The sequence below is a fragment of the Mustela erminea genome, chromosome 7 (genome assembly GCF_009829155.1).
Source record: "Mustela erminea isolate mMusErm1 chromosome 7, mMusErm1.Pri, whole genome shotgun sequence".
Classification (NCBI taxonomy): Eukaryota; Metazoa; Chordata; class Mammalia; order Carnivora; family Mustelidae; genus Mustela; species Mustela erminea.
In genome coordinates, this window is record NC_045620.1 from 75372186 (window position 1) to 75387347 (window position 15162).

The 15162-nt window shown below is 33.5% G+C and overlaps 1 protein-coding gene across 9 annotated transcripts in view; it reads right to left on the reverse strand.

Annotated features, from left to right (window-relative positions):
* CCDC88A (coiled-coil domain containing 88A) overlaps positions 1-15162 on the reverse strand; it is a 122174-nt gene that overhangs the window by 25431 nt on the left and 81581 nt on the right. For all 9 annotated transcript variants that reach the window (XM_032352162.1, XM_032352161.1, XM_032352164.1 and 6 more), the window contains exons 16-21: positions 14806-14933; positions 11238-11379; positions 7272-7436; positions 2461-2622; positions 689-966; positions 323-466 (exon numbers count right to left, since the gene is read on the reverse strand). In XM_032352162.1, the coding sequence (XP_032208053.1) occupies positions 323-466; positions 689-966; positions 2461-2622; positions 7272-7436; positions 11238-11379; positions 14806-14933 (1019 nt within the window). The remainder of the gene's footprint in view (positions 1-322; positions 467-688; positions 967-2460; positions 2623-7271; positions 7437-11237; positions 11380-14805; positions 14934-15162) is intronic.

Genomic DNA, 15162 nt, shown 5'->3' on the forward strand with positions numbered 1-15162 from the left:
AAAGACAGAAATAAAGAATCCTACTTCATTACATTCTGTTACAATAACGCATATAAATGCTATCAAGGTACAAAAATTTCATTATCAAATGTGGCTTAAAAACTTAATTAGTTGAATAAATCAAGAGAGAAACAATAGGTGAAAACAGGGATCTAGGTTTTCAAGCCATTTTATAAATAGTTGCTTGATTTTGTTGGGTAATTTACTTACTGCTCTGGAGTCCTTTTAAAAAATTCTAAGTTACAGATGGTACTACAAAGGGGCAGTATACACTTCAGATGTAATGAATAATACAAAACTAAAATACATAAATATTTATTACCTATCATTTTCACCACAAAGTTTCTTGTATTCTGCAGCTATAGTCTCATGGTTTTTGTTTTCAAGCACCATTTTTTCCTGTTCTACTTTCAGTGTTTTTTCCAAATCTTCCAATTGTCCTTTCCGTTTTAGTAACTGATTGTAACTGGAAAAAATATTAGGTATTTGTTTTATAATATTTCCTTATAAAAAAGAAAATACTTTAGCAATGAAGAAAGCAATAGTAATTTATTAGTAAGTACCACTATAAACACGATACATAAATTTCCTATGTAAATTATTTTAGATTATTTTAACATAGCATTTATTATATTATCTAAAGAAAACTGATTTTAAATTAACAATACAAGAGAAGATAGTAAATTACCGATCTTCAAGGTCTTTATGTTCCACCTCGAGATTTTTGTGGGCAGACTTTAGAGTTCCATGCTTAGCGATGAGAGACTCATACTCTGAAGCCTGACGTTCATGAAGAAGTTCCAGCTTTTCATGATCTTTGATCAGACAATCATAGAGAGATTTTAGGTCTTCTCGCTCTTTGATTACAGCTTCATTTTCATTTTCTAAGGAAGACTGCTGGATTAGGAGTTGTGCATTCTGATTCATAAGTGAAGTACTTTGGGAATTAAGGGTAGAATTTTCAACCTGTAAGAAAGTATACTGTTTATCAGACCTAAGAAAAATAGTTATCTTGTTCTTCTAGAGGATGCAAATATGTGTTATGTGTTACAGATAAAATAATTCTCTCATATTAAAAATTATTTCAAAATAAAATTCTAGGTCTGCCTGGGTGGTTCAGTCAATTAAGTGGCTACCTTTGGTTCAGGTCATGATCCCAGGGTCCTGGGATCGAGGACCGCATCAAGCTCCCTGCTCAGTGGAAAGCCTGTTCTCCCTCTGTCCGCCACTCTACCTACTTGTGCTCTATCTCTCTGTCAAGTAAATAAATAAAATCTTAAAAAAAAATTCTAATGGCAACATAAAAAATGTAAAATATAACAATAACTTAAGGAAGCACTACATAAATCACGGCAGATATAGTCATATTACACTGAGAAAATTTGGTTTTTAGTATTTAAAAGAACAAAATATAATTTAATATTATTCATTTATATTATTTAATTTAATATTCTTTTGAGATACATATCATATGTACATTCTGGGTTGAATTATTTTAAATGAAGGTGATTAGAAACAGTCTGTATTCCACTCATGAAAAAGTACAGAATTTAAAATGCTACTTTATCACTTTCTAAAACTTAAGAGGCAACAAAACTGAAAAATTACTTGTGAAAATTCAACTGGGAATTTTCTTAGGCATCTACATTATATTAGTATATGTTTTACCATTTGGAAAAGAGTTACAGAAAGAACTTTCTGTAACTTTTTTCCATTCAGAGATGGAATTTTTTTCTTTGGCTCTTTAAGACATTTCAAAGAGTTGTATTTTTCTCAACCTGATCATTCTGTGTGAAAAGACACTATAGCATTAAGTGCAAGATGGATCCTCTGAACTAAGGAAAAGTCTGAAGACAAAACTTTCATGTTGTGTTGTTTCCTAAGAACCAATAGGAAAGCTATAAAAATGAAATAAACAATGGTATTTGCAATCATACTCCACAGCAAGGGTTCCTACTTGAGCAATTAACAATCAACTTTTGTGAAACAGTTGAAAAGGCCATAAAGTAAATTTAAGTGAAATAAAGATAAAATTATATTTTAAATAAATAAGTATTTCACTTTGTTTATTTATTCTTTTCTTATGCCAGGCCTTCCTGGCTAGGGCTGCTGCTGCTCCCCTGGCTCCTTATGTAGGTGTCAGGGGCTCCACTGTAGTCCTGGGTGTGCCCATAAATATTTTAAATAAAAATTTTTAAATATATTTTTATATATTTTAAATAAAGATAAAGTTAGCTTTATTGTATTTATATGCATTGAGTGAATTTATTAATATTTAGAGGCTCTGTTATTTTAAAAAATGTTGATCTCTGGAAGCCTGTATAGCATTAAGTCAATATATTTTAATTTATCTTCCATTAAATCCACTCAGTAAGAAACAATGTTACCATGTCTAGTTATCCTTTTTTAAGAGCATAATTCAAAAATTTGGTTGCATATCCCCAAATATTACGTTACAACCTGAAGCTTTGCATTCTGGGTTTGAAGAGTAGTATTCTGCTCCTGTAAGGACACCGTCTGCCTCTGAAGTGCAAGAATCTGAGCCTGCAAATTATTGTTCTGTGTCTCCAGTTGCTTCAGTTGAGTTTTCAATGCTTGCTTCTCTGCTTGCAGGGTAGCATTCTTAATAAAGAAAACACACATATTTTTAAAAGTAACAAACATATTTGTTTAACAGATATTAGAATTTTGTAACAACTATTACCATTAAAATCCAAAACAAAATCCCAACATTCTTGGAAGACTTAAACAGTTCCCCTCTATCCCAAATTGTAAAGAGAGAGTTCATCAAAGAGAAAGAAAGCACTAATACCAAAACCTTACTATTGTGTCATTATACTGTCTGCTTTATAATGTCCAAAAAATAAAATATTTCATTCTTCATATATTAACACAAGAAACTGGAATGGGTTTATTAGTTATATGGTTTTCATGCTGCTCAAAAGTATGTGGGACTGTGTCTAGCTAATGAAGTGCACATTTTCTAACTGCCCAAAGGCAAAAACACATACACAGGTGAGTGCTGGTCTCAGGGGTAGCAGCAAAACTAATTATTTTAATAAATACAAATTTGGAAGAGAAGCAGGAACAATTTTAACCATGTGTTTAAAACATTTAGTTCAAAATTGACCTAACAGATGTTACATATTTTCTTTAGAGATTTTTTTTCCCCATGGTATAAAACACTTATTAAGACTCTATTTTATCTATAGGACTTCTGGAGCAAATCCAAACAAAACATACAATTTTCAATTGTCCTAGTACATTTTACCACATTTCAATTTTATACTTAAACAGTGAATTACTATGCAAATCAAAGATCATTATTAATTTAATTTGACAGATATTAAAATGTTTGTCATGGATATTATATTTTTAGGTTTACTTCTAAATAACATTTCATAAAAAATCAGCATAAAAATGTATAAACAAAGAACCTCTGGAAAACTGAAATAAAACATTACATCCAAAAAGGCCAGAATTTGTTGCATATAATTGCAATATGCATAAAAAGTTACAACTGAATCACAACATATCACTTTTATCATATCTACAGAGGGGACAAAGAAATCATTCATTTTATAGGCTTTCAAAGTTACATATACTACATGTCACTGTATAAAAGGCAAGTAATGATTTAACCCATACATTTTATCACAAAATCAAAGGTGAGGAAGCACAATGATTTACTTCTCTTGTGTTCATTTATTTGAATAAAAACGGTGAAATAATTTATACTGGAAAAATAATACTGAATGCTGATATATTTATATACCATCTTGATACACCAAAAAGTGAACCATTTTTCACTTACATACATTAGGTGCTACTATAGTTCAGCTCTTAAGAAACCAAAAAGTACAAAGCTCTAATGACAAGTCTGGGTATCCTTACAGTCATAAGAAAAGTTCTATAGTCTATAAAGAATAAGAGATAGAGTAGAAAGAAAATCTCAGAACAGGAAAAGATTTATAATGGAAAAGTTAGGAGGTCAGTAAATATACTGACAAATGCACCCAAATTATTGGTGTAATAGAAGGTTAGCCATCTTATAAAACATTATCTAAAATAAAATGGCTAAAAAATGACAACCAAGTAACTTTTTCCAATAGAAATTTATGAAGTCAGTCAATGGGAAAAGAGATTTACCTTACAGCACTTTTACATACCAGCAAAATTTTCTGAAATACAATTATTAACCGAAGTGATGGAGGTTTGTATCTATGTGCATATATATATACACATACATATATATATGTAAATCACTGAATATTTAAAATAGGTATTCATATATGGCAGATAAACAGAAAGATATAAAATAGCTCACTAATAATTTAAAACATGAAAATTAAAATACTTTCTTACTGTTTAACAAAAATTAAAAGTCCAGAAACATCAAATGTTTATCTAAAAAAACAGGTAATCTATTAGTGGAATTGAAAACTGATGTGATCTTCAAAGGCTAACATGATGACACCAGTTAAAATTACACAGATATACATATACATATATGCATACACACACCCCCTCTGGCCTATAAATTCTGCCATCAGGAATTTACTACCCCATGAACATATTATACATGGATTTTCATTGCAGCAAAATCTGAAAATACATTTATTTAAATAAATTATGGTAATATCCACACTATGGAATAGTAAACAAAATGATATGATCTATAACTGCCTAAAATAAATCCCTAAGATAACATAATTGAAACATGCAAGTAAAAATACTGTATAGCATGAATCCACAGATGTAAATTTGTAAAAGAAATATACTTCTAGACATACAAATGGCTAACAGACACATGAAAAAATGCTCAACATCACTCATCATCAGGGAAATACAAATCAAAATTACAATGAGATACTACCTCACACCTGTCAGAATAGCTAAAATTAATAACACAGGAAACAGCAGATGATGACAAGGATGTATAGAAAGAAGAGCCCTCTAATACAGTGGTGAGAATGCAAACTGGTACAGCCACTATGGAAAACAGTATAGAGGTCCCTCAAAAAGTTAGAGATAGGGGCACCTGGGTGGCTCAGTCACTGAGCCTTCAGTTCAGGTCATGACCCCAAGGTCCTGGGATCAAGTCCTGCATCAGGCTTTCTGCCCAATCAAAGGAAAGCCTGCTTCTCCTTCTCCTACTCCCCCTGCTTGTGTTCCCTTTCTCACTGTCTCTCTCTGTCAAATAAATAAATAAAATCTTAAAAAAAAAAAAAGTTAAAGACAAACTACCCTGTAATCCAGCAATTGCATTACTAGGTATTTACCCAAAGGGTACAGAAACACTGATTCAAAGGGATACGTGCACCCTGATGTTTATAACACTATTATCCACAATAGCCAAATTATGGAAAGAGCCCAAATGGCCATCAAATGATGAATAAGAAAGTTGTGCTATGTATGTATACAATAGAAAATTTTTCAGCTGAAAAAAGAACGAAATCTTTCCATTTGTGACGACATGCATGGAGCAAGACAGTATTATGCTAAGCAAAATAAGTCAGTCAGAGAAAGACAAATACCATATGATTTTACTCATATGAGGAACTTAAGAAACATTAACAGATGAACACAGGGGGTTTAAAAAAAAAAAAAAAAAAGAGGCAAACCAGAAAGCAGACTGTTAACTACAGAGAACAAACTGAGGGTTACTGGAGGAAAGGTAGATGGAGGTATGGATGATATGTCTGATGGGCATTAAGGAGGGTACTTATGAATCACTAAATCCTACACCTGAAACTAATATTATGCTACATGTTAACTAACTAAAATTTGAATCTTGGAAGAAAAAAAAGAAATATACTACTTTTTTTTTTTTTTTAAATAACTAGGCTCTAAGCCCAGCATAGAGCCTAATATGGGAGTCTGAACTCACAACCCTGATATCAAGACCTGAGCTGAGATCAAGAGTCGAACGTTTAACCAACTGAGCCACCCAGGTGTCCCAAAAGAAATACACAGATAAGTCACAAACATTCGTCTGGGAAGACTGTTTACAGTGATTACTTCTGGATGAGGAAGTAGGAATCAACATCATAGGAGATTAATTTTGGCATTATGGCTTAAAGTTTTCAATTCATGTTATATTAAAACATAACAACAACAACCGCAACTATTTTACCTGTTAGTATATAAATTTTCTTAAATTAACTCATCTTTAAAGGATGGATGATGAATTAGCTTGATTACCTTTTTTTGACAAATATTTCTCTAACTTATTCAGCCAATATTTACTGTGTCAGCTATCTACCAGGCTTAATTCTACATACTGATGGCACAGTGGTTTAAAAAAAAAAAAAAAAAACAAGAAAGAAAAGATCAGCCCCTGCTGTCAAGAAGCTTTTTTCCAGTGGACAACCAACAAATAAAAAAGCAATATAATTTCACTAGTGAGAAGTGTTATGAAAAAGAAACTTATGGCATGAAGTGTTATGAAAAAGAAACTTATGGCATGATAGTGAATTGTTTAGGTTGAAAACAGCTACTTTACTGGGGAAAGGGGTCAGGAAAGATCTTTTGCAGGAGATATGTGATATGAAGCTTGAATGCCAGTCATGTGGTCCAAGTAGAGGATCCAAACATAAATCTCTGGAAATATGAACAAATAGAAAAGGCTAATATGACTTCAGTTGTTTTACTTACATACTAGGCACTGCTTTGTGTATTCTAGGTATTGACAGATAGTAATAATATCTCAAGGTTAATAAATAGAAGGGGTGAAGAGTCGTGTGGTCTAAGACCAATAATAGAAGCAGGACAAAGTCAGGAATGATCTTGAAGGACACTGAAAAATTTGAATTTTATTCTAATTGGAAGGGGAAACCACTGAATATCTTTTTTTTTTTTTTAACCACTGAATATCTTAAGGAGAAAAGTGACATGACCAGGATTATGTTTTAAAAAATAAATCTGGCTACTATAATAAAAATGGGTTAGATTGGGCCAGGAGTAGAAGGGGGGAAGCCAGCCAATCAGAGGCTATTCTAATAATCCAGATGAGAGATAATGGTACCTTAGACTAGAATGGTAGGAGCAATGATGGGCTTGGATTACATTTTCACAAAAGAGTTGACAAAGTTGGCTGATGGACATATACGAAGGTGATGGAGAAAAGTAAGTTAAATTATTAGTTCTTTACTCTTTTACTATGAATCAGTCAAGAAAGTATAAACTAGATTAGATAAACTTCCTAAGTTATATACATAATGATACTTCCAAAAATAATCTTTTCCTACTAAAAATTTAAAAATACTTACATTTCTTTCTACTTCAATTAATCGGTCTTTAACTTTCAGAAGCTCTCTAGTTGTTTCTTGACTTTCTCGCTCCCATTTATTATCTTCACCAGAAGCTGGAGGAGAGCTCTGTACCATTCTTTCTTCATCTTGTCTCTGTTTGAGAGCTTCATAATTCTTTTTCACCTAAAATTTTATTTAAAATATGTTAATGGGGAGAAAAAGAATCACCAAAGTTATCACTTCTTACAATCAGACTCTACAATGGTCTGGTGAATGTGAAAGACACTATTAAAATGTGAAAGATAAATAATATGTATGATTAGCACTACTATCATGATCACAATTTATGCTTTGTAAACTGCAAATTCTTTTCTCCTAGAAAATTTAAATACACTCTGCTCATGTGTACACTCTAGTAATATATGGGCCATACTCTCATAATAATTTCAGATCCTGTTGCTTATGATGAAAATATCACTAAAGAATCAATTAACTGGGCATAAACATGTTGCTAAATATTAATAATTATTTTGACCCATCTATAGCTGGATTTAGAAATTTCAGAGATTCCATGTAAAGGTCAGATGAAGACTTGACATATGTAATAACTCCTTCTAAAAAAGATATCTAAAGTTGAGGAAGTATCTGTATATGCCTGCCCTTTTAAGCAGGATATTTTGCCCAGAATGAGCAGTATTTATAGATAAATTAGTAACTTCTTTATTCAGGTCTTAATCCACAAATAATTACTGTAGTTTATTTGATAAAAAGTGAGCAAGCCAAGGATTTATCTTACCCAGGGTTTACCGGTATCATTACAACCAAACCCTACTTTAAGAGAGTCAACTCAAAACTAAGAACTTGGTCATCCTACATTACCAAAATTACTAACTTAATAGCATTCTTCAATTTAAGCCAATTATTATTGTATTTCTCTTGAATCATTAGTTTATCCATGGAGACATTTTTCACAAATTTCTAAATTAAAACCCAAACTTTATATTAAGACAAAAATAGAAATGTCTAAAATAATTCAGTATCTAAAGCAAGCCTTAAGAAAGCTTATGACTCAACTGAGTTAGAAAATGACATGAGACTAAAGAAAAAAGATGCCCAAGACAGAATATAATTTAAAGCTTGGCTGAGTGATCTAATAGGTGTTCTGGGATCCTAATTTTCCCCTTTTAAAAGAAAATTTAATATCTTTTTTTTTTAAAGATTTTATTTATTTATTCGACAGACAGAGATTACAAGAAGGCAGAGAGGCAGGCAGAGAGAGAGAGGAGGAAGCGGGCTCCATGCTGAGCAGAGAGCCTGATGGGGGGCTTGATCCCAGGACCCTGGGATCATGACCTGAGCCAAAGGCAGAGGCTTTAACCCACCGAGCCACCCAGCCACCCTAAATTTTAATATCCTAATAACAAATGAGTGACATCATTTCCTCTATCCTATTTTTTTTTAAAGATTTTATTTATTTACCTCTATCCTATTTTACATTAATTTCCCACTGGGTCTTTTCTCTAGGTTTCTAAAGACTATAGGCATATGCCATTATGAAGAAGGGGAGTTGAGAATAAAACTCAAAGCTTATTTTTAGTCCATTGTTACAACTAAGTTTCAATAATGCCCCTTTACCTGATGTATCCACAGAATCTCTAATTTATGTTCACATAAAAAATGACATATCTGGGGTGCCTGGGTGGCTCAGTGGGTTAAAGCCTCTGCCTTCAGCTCAGGTCATGATCCCAGGGTCCTGGGATCGAGCCCCGCATCGGTCTCTCTGCTCAGCAGGGAGCAGCTTCCCTTCCTCTCTGTCTGTCTGCCTCTCTGTCTACTTGTGGTCTCTATCATATAAATAAACAAATAAAATTTAAAAAAAAACCCGACATATCTGCCATCAACATTTCTTTGAGGCAGCATACAGGTGAGTCTTGCCTTTTAACCTAATTTATTAACCTCTGCCTTTCAACTGAGATGTTTAGAACTTTTATATTTAATGTGATTATTGATCTGGTTTGTTTTAAAACTGACATTTTGCTCTTTGTCCAATCTGTACTTTTGTTCCTCTTTTTTTCCTGTTTTTTTTGTTCGTTTGTTTGTTTGTTTTATAATAATTCTACTTTATCTCCTTTGCTGGCATATTAGCTATACCTTTTGGTCATGCTATTTTAGCAATTACTTCAGGCCTTCAACTCATATTTAACTTTCATACCTTCAAGTGATAAACCTCTTCACATATAGTATTAAAAGTTAGTACAGTCTAATTTCAGTTTTATGGCAGTCTAATTTCCTGTTTATGGCACGTGGCTGATCCAATGCCAAAGTGGCTGGAAGTGGAAAATGATGAAATTTTACATCTCTGGCCCCTGGACTTGAAATGCGTATAATCAACCCATACCCAAACTGGTTGAGTAGCTTCATGAAGCTGACTTTCTTTGCAACCTAGACACTGCAGATTAATTAAATCTGGCACCAAATTTTACTTTATTTTTTGGATAATCCTTCATGTAAACTAAGCAAAATTCTAGAATTTCTTCTTTAATAATATATGTTTCATGGTACAAATACAAAAAATGATGGTGTGGGCAAATGGGGAACAAAACCTCTTTCCTTTTCTGTATGAGAAATCCATCTTTGTTAACTACATCCTTAGAAACCTGAAGAAATTGGAATGTTCTGTGTTACTAGGCAAGATTGCATATGAGAAAAATGACCCAACGGGCACATTCTATTTATTCATTTATTTATTTATTTATTTATTTATTTATTTATTATGGTTCTATTTATTTATTTGACAGAGAGAGACACACAGAGAGAGAGAGAGAGAGGGAACACAAGCAGGGGGAGCAGGAGAGGGAGAAGCAGACTTCCCGCTGAGCAGGGAGCTCAATGTGGGCCCCGATCACAGGACCCTGGGAACATGACCTGAGCTGAAGGCAGATGCTTAATGACTGAGCCACCCAGGCACCAGGTAAATTATATTTAGACTGCAAGAACTATAAGTACCTAATAGGAAGCCGTATCTTTAAACTTCTCTGAGTGCAGCAACTCTTTAAACTATTATATCCATTGTGGAGACCTCCATGCCTTCAGAGTTTTTGCAAGAGATGATGACTACTATGGAGCATGGAGTCTCAAAGACAGTGCAGCTCCTGCATGCTCAATGTGAATCTCATTGTCTTATACCTGAACTGTCATTTGGTGGGAATATGACTTTCAAACAACTATAAGATGGACCCATGACAGGGCCCTGCTATATACTTGTATTTCCAACAGCATCCTGAATCAAACGATTCTAAATTAGGCCCACAGTAATCTTCTCAATCTAAATGTTTAGTTGATTATAAAACCACTCCTGGTGGTACCACAGAGATGACAAAAGGGAAACAAAACAAAACAAAAAAACAGAACATGATTCTACCTATCTACCATATACTAATCCTAGGGAATGGACAAGCCCCTTCGATTTCAATTTATTTATGTAAGGGAAAACAGTGCTCCTGCTCTGCTTATTTCACAGAATAATTCCAAATATCACAAGACAGCAGATCTAGAAGAAAACCTCAAATTTCTGAGAACAGGTGATTTCTTACATCACACATACTATTTCCCTCTACTTGGTATCCTCATACCCACATCTCTATCAAACTTTTACCTGGATTTTCAATAGAAGTATGTCAAAGTGTCAATATTACATTGAGAGCTTTTCTAAAGAGTAAGACTGCCTCTTCCCCATTCCATTCCCACAAAACTAGTATGTCTTTAACTGCATGGGGAACATGTGCACATGAAATAGAATTGTATAAATTACAGTGTATAAACAAAATATAGTTTGTCATAAACTAAATGACCAAGATCTGCTACTCTCAAATTTAAGAAAAAGAAAGAAATAGAATATTAATGACGATGCTTTTTTGTTTTCTTACTTTACACTTTTCTGTCCAAATTTTGACAATTAAAATTCTTTCCAGGGAAATGACTTACTGTTTTAAGTTCTTGGCGCAACTGCTGGTTATAATTTGTGGATTCTTCTAATCGAGCTTCTAAGGCAGCAATTTTTTCTTCTTTTATTTCAAGGGACTTCTTTAGAGTGGATTCTAATTTTGATTCCAAAAGTTTGTACCTACTATCCAAGTACAAAAATAACACAGTTCATCACTGGAGGCAGATGTGAATGTCAATATTTTAGTTATCTTTTTGAATGGTGGATTCATAAATATATTATTTGTAATTATTTTTTACAGAAAGGACAGTACATGAATACAGTTTGAAAGTCAATCACAAACTAGGGATTATGATGAATTCTTTTTTTTTTTTAAGTTTTATTTATTTATTTATTTGACAGACAGAGGCCACAAGTAGGCAGAGAGGCAGGCAGAGACAGAAAGAGAGGGAAACGGGCTCCCTGCCGAGCAGAGAGCCCGACGCGGGCTCGATCCCAGGACCCTGGGATCATGACCTGAGCCGAAGGCAGAGGCTTTAACCCACTGAGCCACCCAGGCGCCCCATGATGAATTCTTATACATGAGAATCTTGATAATTACACTGAATAAAAACCTGAAGTACATATATGAGAAATTTTATCATTCTGCCTTTTACTCTAATTAATTTATATATACACGCTTTCTGCTCGCTCAGTTTTTAAGTTCATTGAGAAAAGAGAATAAATCTCATTCATTTTGGTATTGGCTTGAATAAAGAGACTTTTTTTGTGTGTGTGTGGGTGAGAAAGACAACAAACAGGTAGGGAGAAGGGAGAGGGGAAGAAGCAGACTCTTCGCTCAGCAGGGAGCCTGATGTGGGGGCTCGATCCCAGGACCCCGAGATCACAACCTGAGCTGAACTTAGATGCTTAATGAACTGAGCCACCCAGGTGTTCCAGGAGACATTTTTAAAAGCATTTAATGAATCTAACTTTGGATATGTTGAATGTGTGATGCCTGCATTGCTTCTAGATTGTCTAGATGAAAACGTCCACTAAGAGGAGAATAATGCAGCTATCAGGGAAGATGATAGATGGCAATGCATAGCATTCAGAATAAATGATTAAGAGCCCTGAATACATAACCCTAGGAAACTATATTACGAGAAGACATAAGAAAAGAGCTGTCAAAAAAAGACAAGAGTGACTGCTTAGCACTCTCTTTGTAACTCTACCACTGAATTTACTTTGTTGCATTTTATCTATTTATACATGCAAACACACAACTTAGACTATCTATTCCTTAATGGTAAGAATTAACTTAATTGTATCTTACTTAAAACAGTTAGAGGGAATGACATCAATGAGAAAGATGAAAAGGTTAGAAAAGGTTATAATTAGGGACATCACCTGAGATTAGCAGTAAAGATAGGTGCAGATATACATAAATTCCAAGGGGATGAAATGCTAAGGAATTTATATCTGTGAGCTTTTATTTTCCTTGTGACACCAAGGCTAACTTAATGATTGAGAAAGAACCTCATTTGGTGGCTTAAGACATTGCTTTTTCTGATCTACCAAATTTGATCACACTCTCAATTCCAGTTCCCCCCAAAGTTTAATATATACCCTTAGCTCCATTTCTAATGCTTTCATATATCATTCTGTATATATATACAGAAATGTGTAGATTAATGAACACATCACATCTTGCCTAGATTATTTCAATAGCTTCCTAAGTGGTCTCTTTGCCTCCAATTTGTCCCCTTTTCTTTCCTTCTTAAAGATTTATTTATTTGAGAAAGGATGCAGAGAGGGTAGAGGGAGAGAGAATCTCAAGCAGACTCCCCACTAAGCTTGGAGCCAGATGCAGGGCTCTGAGATCATGACCTGAACCCAAATCAAGAGTCGGATGCTTAACCAACTGAGCCACCCAGGCGCCCCTGCCCTTTTTACTAATCGATCTTTCGTGTCACTCTAACAATTACTCAATACGTCTCTGTGCTTTATTTCCATGGAATGCCCTTCTCCACCATTTCCACCTCACAAATTTCAGTCATTCTTTAAGGTTCAGCAGAAGCATTATCATTTCTTTGATGCTTGGTGATCAGCAAATGATAAGAGCTCAATAATACTGACAAGTTGTTTGAATTAAGGTTTGGGAAGAGGTGCCAAATTAGTATGAAGTACTCATCTACAGCTGGGTTCTAAGAGGGTCAATTTGGGTAGCTACACAGTGTACAGATCCCCACCCCTAACACCTAAATATCTTAAACATGATGGGTAATAAATTTGTGTGAATAAAGAAATGATGCATATTTGGTATCTATACTAAGAGTTAGTCAACTCAACTGGCTCTTAACTATCTAATTCAAATAAAAATAGTTTATCATGAAAAGCTATATGATTAATCCAATTATGGTTGCTTGAATTCATTGCTAGAATGAATGCCTCAAATTATTTCTATTTGTTATTACAGAACTAACCTCTGAGTTTCAATCTATTCTATTAACTCTGAATATTTTCAAAATTACATAAACAAACCCCATATAATCAGCATTAATTTTTCCTATACACATTTAATAAATACTAGAACATTAAGAGTTGGTAGACAATAAGATACAAAGTACATTACAAAAATTCCAATGAATCAATGAAACAAGATGGGATTGGGAGGGAGACAAACCATAAGTGACTCTTAATCTCACAAAACAAATTGAGGGTTGCTGGGGGGAGGGGGGTTGGGAGAAGGTCGATGGGGTTATGGACATTGGAGAGGGTATGTGCTTTGGTGAGTGCTGTGAAGTGTGTAAACCTGGCGATTCACAGACCTGTACCCCGGGGATAAAAATATATGTTTATAAAAAATAAAAAATTTTAAAAAAAAGAGGACATAAATATCTTGCACAAAAAAACCCCAAAATTCCAATGAATTAAAATCTAGACTACATAAAACAGTTATTTTTAACAATACATACTTCTAAACTAGCTGGAATCACATGGCTAACTGGATGCTAAAAAGTAGACTACTTGAAAATCTGTCTGACAGACCGTAATTATCATGAGAGAATAAAAATTTTTAAGCTTGTATTGATCATTCTCAAAATTAAAGTGTATATAAAGTAATTTTTTATTCTGTTTGTCAAGACTTATTTTTCCACATTATTTTTATGCCTTAATCACATCAGTATATTTTCCTTTCTTTCATATTTCTCTTCCATCTCTCTCTAAGTCTACTTTTAGCACACAAAATACATGAAACAACTGAGGCATTTAAGTACACGATTCAAATAAAAAACTAATTTTATATTTCAAGAGAGGGTTTGTTTATTGTTATCTCATGCTACTTTTGCAGGTAATTACACCCTCTCGTCTTTCACTAGCTGGGTGGCGTCCTGTTTTTCTACCAAGTCGTAACTGTTTATAGTAATATTTAGTATTTTTTTCTTGTATCAATATGAGGTTGTATTTATCTGGGTTTTTACTTTTTTTTTCTTATAGAAATTTCTCTATGGAAAGAAAGGAACCAGAAACAGGATGAAATATAAATATTCTGTATTAGTACAGCAAAGAATGTTTGAGCAGAAAAATAATAATTTCAACTGTTTGCCAAAGAGACTTAATACTCACCTGTCATCAGTACTTTGCTCATCATGTAAGAGTCGCTCTTTATTTAACCCTATCTTCTCAAGCTCATGAGTTAATTTTTCAAGATCATTATTCATTTGTTGAGTCTTCAATTTTTCACTTACCAAATCCTTATTTTAAAAGGAATGTAAAAACTCACATAAATGTCATGATCATGAACATCTAACAAAGTTAGCCAAGACTATAACTACCACTATCCAGGAATACATATAATTCAGTCCTTACTTTTTATTGGTGAAGAAAAACAGAAATGTCGTTGAATTTTTCTTCACCAATAAAAAGTAGTTAAGCAACAAAATAACCTAGTTCAACAATATAGTTTTCCTTTTTTTGTTTTTT